The sequence below is a fragment of the Podarcis melisellensis genome (genome assembly GCF_964234715.1).
Source record: "Podarcis melisellensis genome assembly, chromosome: 4".
NCBI lineage: Eukaryota > Metazoa > Chordata > Lepidosauria > Squamata > Lacertidae > Podarcis > Podarcis melisellensis.
In genome coordinates, this window is record NC_138531.1 from 88524796 (window position 1) to 88540709 (window position 15914).

The window sequence follows — 15914 nt, forward strand, 5'->3', positions numbered from 1 at the left end:
AGTACAGAAGCTTAAAAAAACATTTCCCCTGCTTTTGTATTTTGTTGGTGATATGCTTCAGGTGGTGAAGAAGATGGCATGAAAGGCAATAAATGTAAGACATACCTTGCCATGAGCAAATCAAGAAACAGTTTCTCGCTTAAGTGGCCTGTCATAGACCATTTTTGCTGTGGCCTAGCCAGGTTGGAAGAGGGTGATGTGTCAAAGGTTTTCCAATGAGATGCAAGGCTGAGTAGGCATTTGAACAGAGGTCTAATTACCCAATCCAGTGGGACAGTGGCAGCCAACATGATGTGCCCCCAATGCTGATGGACTCTCTAGCCCCAGCCAGTCTGGTCAGTAGTTGGGATAATGGAATTTGTGGCCCGGTACCACTCATAGGAACTCCACATTGGCTATCCCAACCTAAAGTAATGCTATTGCCTCTTTTGTTATTGGGTTCTTAGAAACTCTGTAAATTGATGGTACTAGAAACACACCGAGTTCCTTTTTAGAGCCATAAGATTAACTGTTCTTCCATTTAAAGTGTTCACAATGTTGTATTTCTATGGTTATCAGCTAGCTTTAATTTGACTGTATTTCCCAGTGCTGTGCTGCGTTAACACTGAAGCAACTCTGTGGTAGTTAAACTACGTGCTTGAGTACTGGTGGAAATGAATTATAAGCACAAAGCGATTCCATAAGACACTCTTACTTTTGCAAAGCTAAAGTTGTTGCACGGGTAAGCTTGAAATCGTTATTTGTTTGTTGAAATCCGTTCAAGGGTGGGCTTAGAAATGATGAAGTGATGGTGAAGCTTATTGATCGGTGCTCAACATGGTACATGCCACTGAGGGGCATGTTGCTTAGCTGTGAAGTTTCAGTAAAGTTTTGTCAGAACTGTAGTCCAAATTTATTGGCGTGAGTTGGTGGGTTTGCAAAAGGCTACATGGGAAGAGTGTTCGGATACTGCCAGGGAGACAAAGGCCATCATGCCTCCACGCCGTCTCCCGTGGAAACAGTCGATTAGCAACACGAGCCTCAGAAATAGCTGTCCACATTCCAGGACTCATGCACGCCCTTTTTGCAGAGTTTCCACAACGAAAGATTCAGCCAGGAGAGCATATTTTGCAGATTTATTCAACGTTGGTCAGAACAAAGGAAAAGCATGACTGCCTGCCTTCGTGTCGAGGCAACAGACTGAAAACAAAAGCTATATTCAAAAGAGAAACTTCCTGTGTGCAGGAAGTATGCAGGCTTGTGACACACAACAGCCTGCTCCCTTTTTAAGGTGGAACGGAAATATCCTAACAAAGTGTACAGTCAGCTAGTGCACAACAGCAAAACCCTAAATATTAAGACCATCCCTTGAACGTGATGCCACAGTTTCATTTTCTATGATACACATAGGAGGCTGTTCAGTTTTGTAGTGTTCTGATTCTTAATGAGTTGATCAAAGCTGGCAAGGATAAACTAGGCTGTGGCTGGATGAAGACATTTTGATCCTGTTATAGATTCACTGTCTTGGGGTGTTGCAAGTGCTACGTGACTCAGTCTGGGGGTTTAGACAAAATCTAATGGGATAGAATACATTGATATAACATTCCATCTGGGCAAGCATCACAGCCTGATCCCACCTCTCTCCTCTCCCTGTGAACTATTCCAGGGGTTCTCCTGACTGCCCCCCACTTCCAATTTCAGAGGGCGTTACAGGGGGTAAGGAAAGGAAGGGAAAGCCCCTTTGTGTGAGCGGAAGTCCTTGCACAGGTTCTCATTAGGTGAATCCTGTCCACAGATTTTTCCGACCACACGATGCGTTGTGTGTGTGTGTGTGTGTGTGTTTTAAATGTCCTAATTAACTTTGTAAAAGTCAAGGCTGCAGATCATAAATAACAAGCATGCAAGAGAATTTCCCAGGATTGTAATAAGGGTAAGTAATACACACACACACACACACACACACACACACACACACACACAGTGGTACCTCAGGTTACATACGCTTCAGGTTACAAACTCCGCTAACCCAGAAATAGTACCTCGGGTTAAGAACTTTGCTTCAGGATGAGAACAGAAATTGTGCTCCAGCGGTGCGGCAGCAGCAGGAGGCCCCATTAGCTAAAGTGGTGCTTCAGCTTAAGAACAGTTTCAGGTTAAGAACGGACCTCCGGAACGAATTAAGTACTTAACCCGAGGTACCACTGTATACAGAGATAGATATATTGATCCCCTCCACATGTTGATGTTCCCCTCCTTCCCCTTCCCCACTTGATATTCTCTCCTTCCCCTTCCCCACTTCGATGGTTAAATATATAGAATTAAATCTTTCTGCCCTTTTAGTACTACCCTCTACATAAGATGAAGGGAGGCGCTGATTCTGCATCTGTGTACAACTCAGCCCTGCTATTGACTCAGTCACTGGAAGGAGAATTCATATTCTGAAGAGTAGTAGTTGTTGTTTTTTGCACACTTTTGACCAGCTGCATCTTAAATGAAAACGGTTCATTCTTTCTGCATTTTTAAGAAGATTCAGTTAGGTGTGGAAACATGAAATATTTTAACAAACATTTGTCTCTAGGCATATCTCTGATAATTGTTCAGTACTTGCATATAAGCCTTGTGAGAATTTTGGTTACCAGGCTGCTAAGACTGATTTTCAAAACCTCTGTTCATTTGTTTTATTTTTAATGGGGTGCGGTGGAAACAACTTGCTTTATTGCTTTTGCTTTCTCCTAACATGCCTGAAGTCACATTTGCTATTCTTCTCATCTTCTGTTGTCTCCCTCTGTACCACAACATCCCCAAGCCATTTATGAGGGCGCTAGAAATAATATTGCATGTGTCCTTAAGATCCTTACAAAAGTATCTGAAATCTGAATCCTCTTAGATAATTCATTTTTTCCCTTTAAAAAAAGTTAGAAAAGGCTATTTTTCAAGAGGCTATCTTTCCCACAAGCTCTCCCCAGTGGCCTTATTCTTTTTAGTGAATTAGCTGGGCTTACGATAGTTGGAGTCCCACAACACCTAGAGCAGCGGTTCTCAACCTATGGGTCCCCAGATGTTGTTGGACTACAACTCCCATCACCCCTGACCACTGGTCGTGCTGGCTAGGAATGATGGGAGTTGTAGTCCAACAACATCTGGGGACCCACAGGTTGAGAACTGCTGACCTAGAGGGTCACAGGTTCCCCAACCCTGTCTTATTTTATTATCCTTTCAACCCTACATGTCTCTCCCATATCCGTCTCTACAGCCACAGCAGGCGCTGTAACCTTCCGGCAGTTTGACTTCACCCCAAAGGCGCACTCCTCCGTTGTCTCCTGAGACAGACGGCTGCTGACAACAACAGAGCACTCTACATCTATCTGGATCCTGAGTTATCATAGCCCTGCACAATTTTATGACTCACCAAGGTGAATGTAACCTACTGGTTCTGGGTGTGACTCCCCAGGAGCTGGATGGATTTCTTGTTGTTGCTTTTCCCCTATGCGTTGAGTACCTGTGAGGCCATATTGAAGGACTGGTACTCTTTGTCTTGCTGAGTCATCCCCACTCTTTTTTCTTTTTGGTAATAGCAGGGTTTCCAAAGCTGATAATCTCCAGCAACTCTTGAGACCTTTTTTTTTAGCCGATACTCCCCCAGTATTCAAACGCCCATCCTGAAACCAAACACTGGCGTAATTGTCTCCTTTTAACATGTCCTTTTATGTTGACATTGAACTTCAGAGTCGTTTATATCAGCAAAAAAAGTGAGAGAGCGAGCAAAATCCTATTACCTTTAACTGTCTGTTCATTGATTAATTATTCAGGAAAAGTAAATATATAATACTAGATTTAAATTAAACTTTAATTAAAGATTTTATCTGAAAACCTGCCTCTTCGGGGCCTTCTGATGTTGTGTGGTGCTTCTTAAAAAGAAAAAAGAAATTCCTTTTAAAGAAAGGATTTGAAGCTTAAATGTTTTTAACTGCAAGGTAACTGTTAGAAATTCTTTTAAAGGTTTGCTCTTTGAGTGGGTGTACCACTCTCTTGTTTTTGTACACGTGAGATTCCTCTTTTGGCTTCACAAAGTTTGTATCCAGAGACTGAAAATGGGGCACACTGGTATTGAATTTATGTCTCTCCTTGGAACCATAAACTTCTGCTTTTGTTGGTAGTTTCCATGAATGATAAATTCTCGCATTGCGTTGATGAAAATGAGGCCTCTGAAACCCAGTTTCTAGACTGGGTCTGGTCAGTATGTGGATGAGAATTTGAGGGCTACTGGAGAAAGGCAGGATCTGTATATAATGAGATAAATATATTGGGGCTGCTGTCCAATTAAAGGAATCTTAGTTTACACATCATAGGAGACTGCCAGTTCATCAGTTACCATATTTTTCGCCCTATAGGACGCACCGTCCCATAAGGCGCACCTAGTTTTTTTGGGGGGAAATAAAGGGGGAAAATATTATTCCCCCCCCAGTGCGAGGCTGGGGTGGGGGAAGCCCGAGCTTCCCCCGACCCCAGCCCCCAGAACAGGCAACTCTCCGCAAGCCGCGGGAGCCCGGCGCGGGCCCCCACGGCTTGCGGAGATCTGCGGGAAGCCTGGAGAGCGAGAGGGGTCGGTGCGCACCGACGCCTCTCGCTCTCCAGGCTTCAGCGAAAGCCTGCATTCGCCCCATAGGATGCACACACATTTCCCCTTCATTTTTGGAGGGGAAAAAGTGCGTCCTGTGGGGCGAAAAATATGGTAATTGATTGCATCTGCAAAAAGGCGCTTGTGGGGAAAGGAAATTGTAGGAATTAGGCCACTACATTGAAACAGTATCACATCACTTTAAACAATGATGGCTCCCCCCCAAAAAATATCCTGTGAACTGTAGCTTGTTAGGAAGTTGAGTGTCGTGAGGAGACCCCTTTTTCCATCACAGAGCTATAATTCTCTGTGTGGTTCAACAGTCAAATCCCCCTTCCTGGCAAATTGTGGCAATCGTAGCTCTGTGAGGGGACCAAAGTTCAGACAAACTTTGTACCACAGCTTCATTTAAAGTGGGGGGACGACGCAGGGTGGGTGTCCTTTGGAGGCTAGTTCCAACCTGTGGGCCACCATTTGGTATTTTCTGAACTAAGGTGTTATTCAACTGATCTGCAGAAATCTGCTGCAATCACAGGGACGCTTAACTGAGAATAAGTCCATTTGAATGCCAAGGATCTTCTTTCTGAGTAAACATGCCTAGGTTTGAACTGTGTGGGCAAGATCCAGTGTTGGGCCAGTGGATTTTCCTTTTCCACTCCTCCTGCCATAACGCCCTGCAGCTCTGTAGGGATCCATCAACCCTCTGGAGTTTGTTGTGCAAGTGGGATTCCATAATTGGATATAGAACCTTCTCCAGTTCACCCATTTGCGTCATAATTTGGGGCACACATGGAACCTGGCACAGACCCTTAAGAACAAATACATATCAATTTGCCTGTTTGTTTTCACTCAGGTGTAAGGAAGCTGTGCTTTAATCCATCGTAAGTCACGGCGTGCCGGTTTTCCGACAGAATGCCCCAAGAGGCTGCATGCTGGCATAGTTGTGTTCCCCACTTTTTAATGGACTCCTCCGAGTGACAGCGAAGAGAGTTGAAGGTTAATTGAGTATTAATGAGTTGGGGGGGGGCGTTTCTTGCCAGAGGCTCCCAGAGAAGTCCTTCATGTTTCAGAACACTTAAAAAAAATCTCCTTATCTTATTAAATACACATTACTCCTAAGGTGGCAATTAGAGAAAATAAATTATCCACAACTATCAACATCACTTTCCTGGCTACTCTTATAATAATCTTCTGCTAGTGAGAGAACGGGGTAGAAGACTTTTTTAAAAAAACTAATCTCCTGTTCTGTTATTGGCTTCTTTTTAATTACCCCTAATAGGAAGAGATGTAAAATTTTTGGTTATGAAATGATAATGTAAGAAGCCTAAGGGATAAATGATGGTAATTATAACTCCTGCTGGAGGTGTTTTTCACCGTCACTCTGCCCCCACACGAACAGTACTTATGGAATAAATGTATAGTACTGAATATTTAAAAGTTGAGCAGATTGAATTAATTTACTCCCTTTGAAGGACATCTAACAAAGATGCTGTAATCTTGAAAGAGAATATAGATTATGTGGGTGGCTCCTCCTCCTCCTCCTTTTTTCATCCTGGGCTTGGATGCTTCATGTTGTCCTGAAGACAAGTTATGAAACTCAGCTTCCTTGGTGGGGGAGCCTCTGGCCCACAGCTGTCTAAGTTTCCCCCTTTTTAAGGGAAATTCCCTTATTCCGAATAGGATTCCTCGCAAGAAAAGGGAAACGTTGACAGCTATTCTCTATGCTCTATCTAGCTATGCTAGACAGCATCTTAAAAAGCAGAGACATCACCTTGCCGACAAAGGTCCGTATAGTTAAAGCTATGGTTTTCCCAGTAGTGATGTATGGAAGTGAGAGCTGGACCAGAAAGAAGACTGATCGCCGAAGAATTGATGCTTTTTAATTATGGTGCTGGAGGAGACTCTTGAGAGTCCCATGGACTGCAAGAAGATCAAACTTATCCATTCTGAAGGAAATCAGCCCTGAGTGCTCACTGGAAGGACAGATTCTGAATCTGAGGCTCCAATACTTTGGCCACCTCATGAGAAGAGAAGACTCCCTGGAAAAGACCCTGATGTTGGGAAAGATGGAGGGCACAAGGAGAAGGGGACGACAGAGGACGAGATGGTTGGACAGTGTTCTCGAAGCTACCAGCATGAGTTTGACCAAACTGCGGGAGGCAGTGGAAGACAGGAGTGCCTGGCGTGCTCTGGTCCTTGGGTTCACGAAGTGTCGGACATGACTAAACGACTAAACAACAACAACAACATGCTCTGGCCCCACAGGCCTAATAATGCTCAACTAGCTTCCCAAGAACTTGGCCTCTGAGGCCATTTTGACCAAGCCACACACACCTGCTCTATACCTGACACCTTGCTCAGACCCCACCTGGAATACTATGTCCAGTTCTGGGCACCACAATTTAAGAAGGATGTTGACAAGCTGGAACGTGTGCAGAGGAGGGCAGCCAAGTTGATCATGGGTCTGGAAACCAAGCCTGATGAGGAACAGTTGAGGGAGTTGGGTATGTTTGGCCTGGATAAGAGGAGAGGAAAATATCATAGCCATCTTCAAATACAGTGGTACCTTGGGTTAAGAACTTAATTCGTTCTGGAGGTCCTTTCTTAAGCTGAAACTGTTCTTAACCTGAGGTACCACTTTAGCTAATGGGGCCTCCCGCTGCTGATGTGCCACTGCCGCAAGGTGGTGTCTCTGCTTTTTAAGATGCTATATGTTACCTGGATGCAATTATTTCTTGCTGAGCAGGCAAACAGCTATTTCCAAGCCAGAATGAGTCGTTTCTCACTCAGATTGTCTGTATGAACACGGTACATGAATGGTGCCCCATCCCCTGTTTTTATTTGAGCCATGAGTATGAAGACAAAAATAAACTCTGAAGATTCTGAACAGTACATGAATTAAGACTGTACAGTCAAGCTGCGGGGATAAACTCTCTAGGTATGCCAAGGTGCCCGTCAGACCATCTGTTCCCCTCTGTGCCAGATTGCTCGCTTTTTAAAAAAAAATGCCCCACCCCCATGCGGTGTAATAGTGTTGGATCAGGACCTGGAAGAACAGGGTTCAAATCTCCACTCATCTCCATTCAGCCATGAAGCTAAGCTCACTGGGTGACCCTAAGCCAGTCACCAACTTTCAGCCTGACCTACCTCTTGAGTTTGCTGTGAGGATGATATGGAGATGGGGAGAGCAATGCAGGCCACCTTGACCTTGTTGCAGGAAAAATGAGAGTTAAATTTTATTATAAATAACGAATTAACCGGTTTAAGATGTCTGTATCTCTCTCCCTGTGTAAAGTAAAGGTAGAGGGACCCCTGACCATTAGGTCCAGTCGTGGCTGACTCTGGGGTTGGGGTGCTCATCTCGCTTTATTGGCCGAGGGAGCCGGCGTACAGCTTCCGGGTCATGTGGCCAGCATGACTAAGCCGCTTCTGGTGAACCAGAGCAGCACACGGAAACGCTGTTTACCTTCCCGCCGGAGCGGTACCTATTTATCTACTTGCACTTTGACGTGCTTTTGAACTGCTAGGTTGGCAGGAGCAGGGACCTCACCCCGTGGCGGGGATTCAAACCGCCAACCTTCTGATCAGCAAGTCCTAGGCTCTGTGGTTTAACCCACAGCGCCACCCGCATCCCCTCTCCATGTGTATTGTCAGTTAAAAAAAACAAAAACAAAATGAAAACCCAAAACAAAATCCCCACACTATCCTAAATTCTATATTGGTTCAATGCATTTGCAGAAAATCTTTGTTTAAGTTGCTACTGCTCCATATTGCAGCTGTGTTTCTTTATCAAACCACCAGATCGTGAACTTGTTAAAACCCGAATTGCAGAAGTTTCTTCTTGCTTTGTTCATTTGCAATCATGCTTTATGAGCAAGTGGAACTGCAGGCCACAGATTGCCTCTGCCTTCGGCTGCTTGAATAACATCTGGGCATTTCAAAAAGTGTGTGTGTGGGGGGGACACTCCTCTTCACTGAAGGGATCTCTGCAAGCGAAGGCACAAAAGCACAGAACAGGGGTGTTCAGAAGATGGGAGCGATTAGCAAACCTAGCCACGTTCTTACTGCATCCTTCAGGCTAACAAGTCCCTGGTTCATTTTTAAAGTCTTGCTTTCTTTCAAGTGGGGATTCTGAAGTGTTTGTAAACCAAGCAGTACCTAGCGGCATTTCTCCTCCAAAGTGTGGTGTTTATTTCATTTATACCCAGTGTGTTATGTTGGAGAGCCAAATTGGTAGCTCAGGTTTGGGTGTGGAAAACTGATAAGGCTCCAATACTTTGGCCACCTCATGAGAAGAGAAGACTCCCTGGAAAAGACCTTGATGTTGGGAAAGATGGAGGGCACAAGGAGAAGGGGACGACAGAGGACGAGATGGACGGACAGTGTTCTTGAAGCTACTAACATGAGTTTGACGAAACTGCGGGAGGCAGTGGAAGACAGGAGTGCCTGGCGTGCTCTGGTCCATGAGATGGCCAAATTACTGGAGCCTCAGCTTCAGGATCTGTCCTTCCAGTGCGCACTCAGGGCTGATTTCCTTCAGAATGGAGAGGTTTGATCTTCTTGCAGTCCATGGGACTCTCAAGAGTCTCCTCCAGCACCATATTTGAAAAGCATCAATTCTTCGGCGATCAGCCACCTTTATGGTCCAGCTCTCACTTCCATACAACACTACTGGGAAAACCATGGCTTTAACTATACGGACCTTTGTTGGCAAGGTGATGTCTCTGCTGCTTAAGATGCTGTCTAGGTTTGTCATCACCTTTCTCCCAAGAAGCAGACGTCTTTTAATTTTGTGACTGATGTCACCATTTGTAGTGATCATGGCAGGTGTAATGCTGAACCCTGGTTGAAACCATCGCGGAAAGTGAGGGAGGAATGTGCAGATAAAATGGAAGGGGCTGAGGATGGGAGTCATGGTCCACTCTATCCCATGCCCAACCCCCAATCTCTTAACCATGGTTAAGAGATGAGGTCTTAACATTTGCCATGGGTCAAAGCAGGAGTCTCTAAAGAATGGGAACTTACTTAAAATGCGTATGCTGGTTTGGTCTTGGGATATGATGGAAGAAAGGGGACGGCGAGCTCTCGGACGTGTCTTTCGTGTTTGCTGGAGGCGTTGCATTCTGGCCTTCATTTTGTCAATATTAGTGAGGCAAAGAAATTGCACTCTGCATTGGAGCAGCATCTGAGGTTGGCAGGAGGCAGGGGTGGGTGAGAAGAGTCAACATAATTTTGTCCCGTCCTTCAGCTCTCTTCACAGATGCTCTGTGCCCTAGCCGCAGAACACCTATTCATACAGATGACATCTTAACAGAATTTTAGTCTTGGGTGATATCTGTTGTGCAGAAACAGACTGTCACAGAGGCCCTTTAAAGTGGCATTGCCAGCAAGAGAGCCTTAATGCAAATCTTATTAAGGGTGTGCCATGGCTGCCCTCCTAACACTATCGTCTTACTGCTTCTATTCTTTGCTTGATCTTTCCTGTGTGACTGTCCTGAATCGTGTGTCTGCCAGCTCTTGGCAGCAGAGAAGTCTGGTCTCAAGGTGGCGCCAGGCCAGATCCAAAGGTGGCACTCGTTGCCCAAGTTTCACACTCTCGCCTTCACCCAGCAGTGGGGAACAATGGACTGAAACTGCACCACCTCATGCAGCAGTTACAGGCCTGACTGAGGAGAGCAGCGATATTGTCTCTGACCAAGCAGAGAAGGCTGGGAAATGCTACTGCTGAGGAGGGGAGGGGCAGTTAATGGGGACAGGAAGGCTTGATTTCAGTCTTCCCCAGTGGTACCCTCCCAACATTGTTGGACTCCAGCTCCCATCGTCCTTGACTGTTGACTGTTCTGACTGGGGCTTCTGGGAGTTGTAGTCCAATGCCTGGAGAGATCTAGGGTGGGTAAAGTTGTTCTGTCTCCCTCCCCATATCTTCCTGTCTCACCATTAGACTTAGGTAGAGAGGGGCTGTGGGAGATCCACTGGGCTTGGCCCAGGTCCCTGTTGAGGTCAGGGCATGAGAGAGACGAGAGAAATAAGTTTCTCACAGCTGCTGCCAGCACTCTGAAAAGGCAGCCAGTTTGGGAAGTCAAGCTCTTAGTCCAGAGGGTCTGAGGGCAGTTAATGGTGCACCTCTTTCCAGCTGGGCAGAGACCATAGAAGAAAATATCTATGGCAGATGGGAGGGCTCACTGTTGCAGATTTCTGGTCCTGTCACTCGCAAACATGGCATCTCCGAATTGTGAAACAGGAACGCGCCATTTCCAGTTAGCAGTGTAACGGCAGAGGAGAGTCATCTCTGGCCTCATTCTGCAGTCCTACTGGGATTAGCAGGTCCCTACTCTAATTAATTATATTAAACTTGTTTATGTAATTACTTCTGCAGTTAATTAAGTCCTTCCTTTTTAAAAGTGGCTTGTAATAATGCTGGTTCAGCATTTGCTTGATGGCTGCTCCTGTTTTTCCCCACAGAAGTGAAGTCGTACTGCCCCTGTGTTTCTAAACCCCCTGTGTTTTCAAGTGTGACTTGAGTCTGAGGTCAGGGAGAGAGAGATGTCTGAGGGAAAGCTATCTAGAGCAGCGTTTCCCAACCTTGGGTCCCCATATACTGTTGGACTACAACTCCCATCATCTCCGACCACTGGTCCTGCTAGCTAGGGATGATGGGAGTTGTAGTCCAACAACAGCTGGGGACCCAAAGTTGAGATACACAGATCTAGAACATAGCATTGCCAGGCCTAGAACCTGAGGCATCTCCTTAAGAAGGGCTTAGAAGTCCAAAGGCCACCAGATTTTTCCCATCATTGCTGCCTTTGCTCCTGATAAAGCTAAGGGACCTGTGAGATTGAGCAGGTCCTGAGCAGGGAGGCCACATTTATTCAGATGAACCCAGGAAATTATTTGGCAACAGCCTTCTGATTCTGATGGTGTATTTAGGAAAACTGCAGTGCGTTCTCTTGATAAATTTTTAGAGGGGATTGTAGCACTGTTAGTCGGTTGTGGTGAAAAGGACAACTCCTTAGTTTGTAAAAATTGTTTGGTGCTCTCAGATTTAATTGAATTTATTGCAACGGTTAAGTTGCCTTGGAGGGGCTATTGGGCTTGGAAGATGCTGTGTCTAACGGTTTCACTAATAAATTCATAAATTCCTAGTGCATGCCCTCTGTTTGACTGGTGTCCATTCTTTCCCTTCTCCCTCTCCAAATATATGTATTGAGTCTCAAGGCTTCTGCATAGTAATATCGGCTGCAGATGGTGTTAGTTTCTGTTTGCCACTGTGCAGTGTTTTGGAGTCACAAGACTCTGTTTACATTCCAGAGACATTCCAAGCTGTTGGAAGTCTCACGGGAGATGGGAGACGGATGTGACGTACTGGTTTCCTTTTTCTTTGTTTCAGTTGCTCTCTGCTCTCACAGAGAGAGGATGTATTTCTTTCTGTCTGCGTAGCTTAGTAATAAAACCTAGCATGCAGCTCATACCTTCTCGTCTCTTCCCTGTGCTGGAAACTCTGCTGAATGGGGGATGTGCCTGGAACCTTATCAGAGGCTCAGGTCGTCAATCACATCAGAAGGCGATTCCGGAAGATGAGCTTTATCAGCTCGGTCGAACAGAGATTCTGACAGATGCAGAGCTTGCACCCGTTGCTGCAGATTACAAACCAGCTGCACTGATTGCTGCACAAAAATCAGTTTCCTTTGGAAGTTACAGTGCACCGAAAGGTGTGAACTGGTGTATCTGAAGGTCTGGAACAGGGAAGGTCTGGGTTCAGTTTCAACCCCCACCCCCCATTTAAGCTTGCTAGGTGACCTTGCTCCAGTTGCTGCTATACTGCACAGGATTGTCATGAGAAATGAGTTGCCGGAGAGATCCTTGCACATTTCCCCTAAACTCCATGGAGGGAGAACGGAATTAAAAATGTGCTAGCAAAGTGCACTTTGTGATGAATTTTCTCATTTTATAGAACAACCTGGATTTCATGCCCAATTAAAAGAGGCTGAGATTACTTTATAACTGATGTTCACCTGCTGGGGCAATTTGTATAATTTTCATGCTATACAGACATCTGAATTATGAGAGTACAAAAAATGCTGATGTTGATAAACTCCCCCCCCCCCCAGCAGAGAAGGGTAAGAGATTTGGGAACGGTTTATCAAATACTGCTTGTCAAATTTGTTACCCAGAGGTGGGGATGATATAGCTAGGATTTTAAATGTTGTGCAGCTGGGATACATGGTGTGCCCTGGATTTGCTATTTTTGGTGGGATTCTGTCTTGGTTTTGCATCTGTACACTCCACACATCAAACATCTGGGATAAAGTGGGATTTATCTAAAATTTAAGTACATAATATATTGGCGTGTTTACCACATTCCTGTGGGGCATAATTTGTAGACTTAAATACGGCTTCAGGCTTAACACACTTGGTCTGGTAGTTCTTTTGAACTGAGGCAACAGAATTCCACCCCTCCATCGAACCACCCAAAGGCCATTTAGTCTGTCTGTCTCTTCCACAAAGCAGAGAGAAATAAACATTTCTGTGATCTCTCACCTCCATAGCGGAGGCACTTACAATACGCCGATAATGCCCAGATCTGTTTCCCCACAACATCTGAGTCAGGAGACTTTTCCTTCTAACATCAAGTCTTGCACAGTACTGTGGAATGGTCCCATTTGACCTGTATCCTTCTGTGAAAAGCAGCTGTCTGCTGGCTGTCCGGTGGTAGGGATGATGAAGTAATTAAATTTAGTTGGCATTTTAATGCAAGTCGACCTAATTCATACTGCTGGAAACAATGCAAGGAGAACCAAAACTTTAGGTGTTCTTCAGAATTCGTGGTTCTCCAAATTTTGCGGTGCAGTTCCGCAAGCCAAGAATATGCACAAAAATGCATGTATTGATGTAACCAAGATACAATGTGCATTTTGCTAGAGAAGATTTAATAGAAAAGATGCATACAAGCAGGTAAAATCTGTTGCAGAAGTGATTGTGTTAGGGGAAATGTTGGCGAATTCTCGTGAGGATTTTTATTTTTATTTTGCAAACTGATGTAGAAATATGGTAAATGGAACCCTACAATGAGAAAATAAGAAACAGAAAGAAAGCAAAATTGATAGGTTCATCCATCCTAAGGCTATTGGCAGTGAATTAGCTCTGTTTTCTCAGACCCCCCAGAATCCTTCAGCTCTGAGAGCTTCAACTTGTTCACTTCTGCTTCATGTAGATACCTTATTTTATTTTATTTTTAAAAATTAACAATTTCAACATAATAACATATCAAAACATCTCATATTCATCATTTCCCCCCATTTCCCATCAAACCCTCCCCCCAAGACTTCCCTCAGCTCCTCTCTCTGATTTCTCAACTCATATTGTTCTCTGCACACCGTAAAATTGTATAACTCCTTATAGATTTGTGTATGTTTATTCAAAACCTGCCAAGGAGTCCAATTCATTTTGTTGTCTTTTTATGTAATATGTGAAAAGTTCCCATTCTTCTTTAAAGTCACAGTTGTCCTTAACTTGTATGTCAATTTAGCCATTTCTGCATAGTTCATCAATTTCTCTTGCCATTGCTCTTTCGTCGGGATTTCCTCCTCCTTCCATCCTTGTGCCAGATACCTTAAAGTTGAAAATAACATGCCTCTCTCTCCCATTCCTCTCTTCTTAGGCATTCTAGCTGTTTCAGTCCCTCGCCTGGACATCGTCATCTCTCTCGTCGGAGCCATCAGCAGCAGCACACTAGCCTTGATCCTGCCGCCGCTGGTCGAAATCCTCACATTTTACAAGGAGAAGCAAAGCCTGTGGATGCTTCTGAAAGACGTCTGCATCGCCTCCATGGGCGTGATTGGCTTCGTAACCGGAACGTACGTGGCCATGAAAGAGATAGTTTGTCCGGCTTCTTTCTTTTCTCTCAACACTACAGAGCCGTCTCCGGGCTCTTTCAATGTTTCGCACTTGGCCGGAACGCCGGTTAACCTTGGAAAAGTATGAACTTTCCGGAACTCCTCGTTCCAGACTTCTTTGAGAACCAAAAATTCTGAATGGGAAGGTTTAGAGATGGGAGCCTGTCAAGTGCATTTCTGAGGACCTAAAGCCACTCCTGTTTCAACATTCAAGTTGTTCGGGCCAAGGTCTTTGCATTCCTTCCTTTCCCATATGACCTCGTGAAGAGCACGGTTTCAAAGCATTATGGCTTTCCACATATTTATTTGCAAATGGGACCAGAGAGCAAAACACTATTCTGACACCGTGTTTGGCCGATACAAACCAACGACTTTCCTGTTCATGTCTTGTTTGGCCACAATCTGCCTGTCTAAGATCTCCTCCGTCGCAAGCCCCACAGCAGTTGAGAGAATACAGATGTGCTTTTAAAATGTGAATTGTGTTAGGTTGGTTATGGGGCTTAGCGACAGGCACCACCCAGTAGATTCTGCTCCAGCTGGGACCAGGTTTTGAGCTAGCTCCTCCGCTGCACTTTCCTTCCCCTTGCAGTTCACTGCCCAGGAAATGAAGTGTAACTAAATGAACAGGTTCCATAGCACGGGGTAAAGAGAGACCAAATGTGTCAAAATTGTGTCTTCGATTGCAGCGATGAGGATATTAAAACCTGTTTATGCAAAACAACAAAAATAACCTCTGCCGCGATGAGATTTTGCACGTGCAATGTCTGCTTAGTTATTTTTTGTGGCGCAGGACCACGATTATGAGTACCCATGCAAGCTTGTTTTAAATGGGTTTTTTTCTCTCTCTCCGTCGTAACTTGATTTTGACTCTACAAACTTGCAAGCTCCTGTATATTTTTCTATTTTATTCCTAACACTATGGAACAATTCCTCTGTTTTGTACTTGAGCGGTGTACATTGCGAAGGAGATATTTCTCCAGTATTCTACTTTAAGCAAAAAAATAACAGTAACATAACATGCTGCATGCTCCACCCACTTCTCCTTTGAGGAAACAAATTTTGATTGTATGTAGAGTTTTGAACCGTGTTCAAACTACTTGGACTTCAGATGTTAAAGGGCTCTTAACTTGGGGCTGCACTCGTTCTTCCTAAGATCTCTCCTTTGTTGTAACCTTGTTAAAGAGTGCAGCCTGTATGGTGTTCTTCTCCATGCTTTTGGAAGCTCCTTTTGTGTAAGCTCCCATGGAAATGACGGGGTGCAGATCCCTTCTAATTTCAGTGAAGCTTGCCCAGGAGGACACAGGCTAGATTTTTGCCCTGTTCAAATGATGTTGTGGGTGGGGGTGTTCTGTATTACAGGCCCCTTTAACTTCTCTCCATCAGCAGCTGAGATGGAACCCCTTACTTCATAAAAAGCCAGATCA

General features: G+C 44.8%; 1 protein-coding gene across 3 annotated transcripts in view; it reads left to right on the forward strand.

Annotated features, from left to right (window-relative positions):
* The window catches only part of SLC36A4 (solute carrier family 36 member 4), a 95378-nt gene extending 80411 nt beyond the window's left edge, over window positions 1–14967 (forward strand). For all 3 annotated transcript variants that reach the window (XM_081909938.1, XM_081909937.1, XM_081909939.1), the window contains exon 11: window positions 14256–14967. In XM_081909938.1, coding sequence (XP_081766064.1) covers window positions 14256–14578 — 323 coding nt within the window. In that variant the 3' untranslated portion in view covers window positions 14579–14967. The remainder of the gene's footprint in view (window positions 1–14255) is intronic.
* The last annotated feature ends 947 nt before the right edge of the window (window positions 14968–15914 follow it).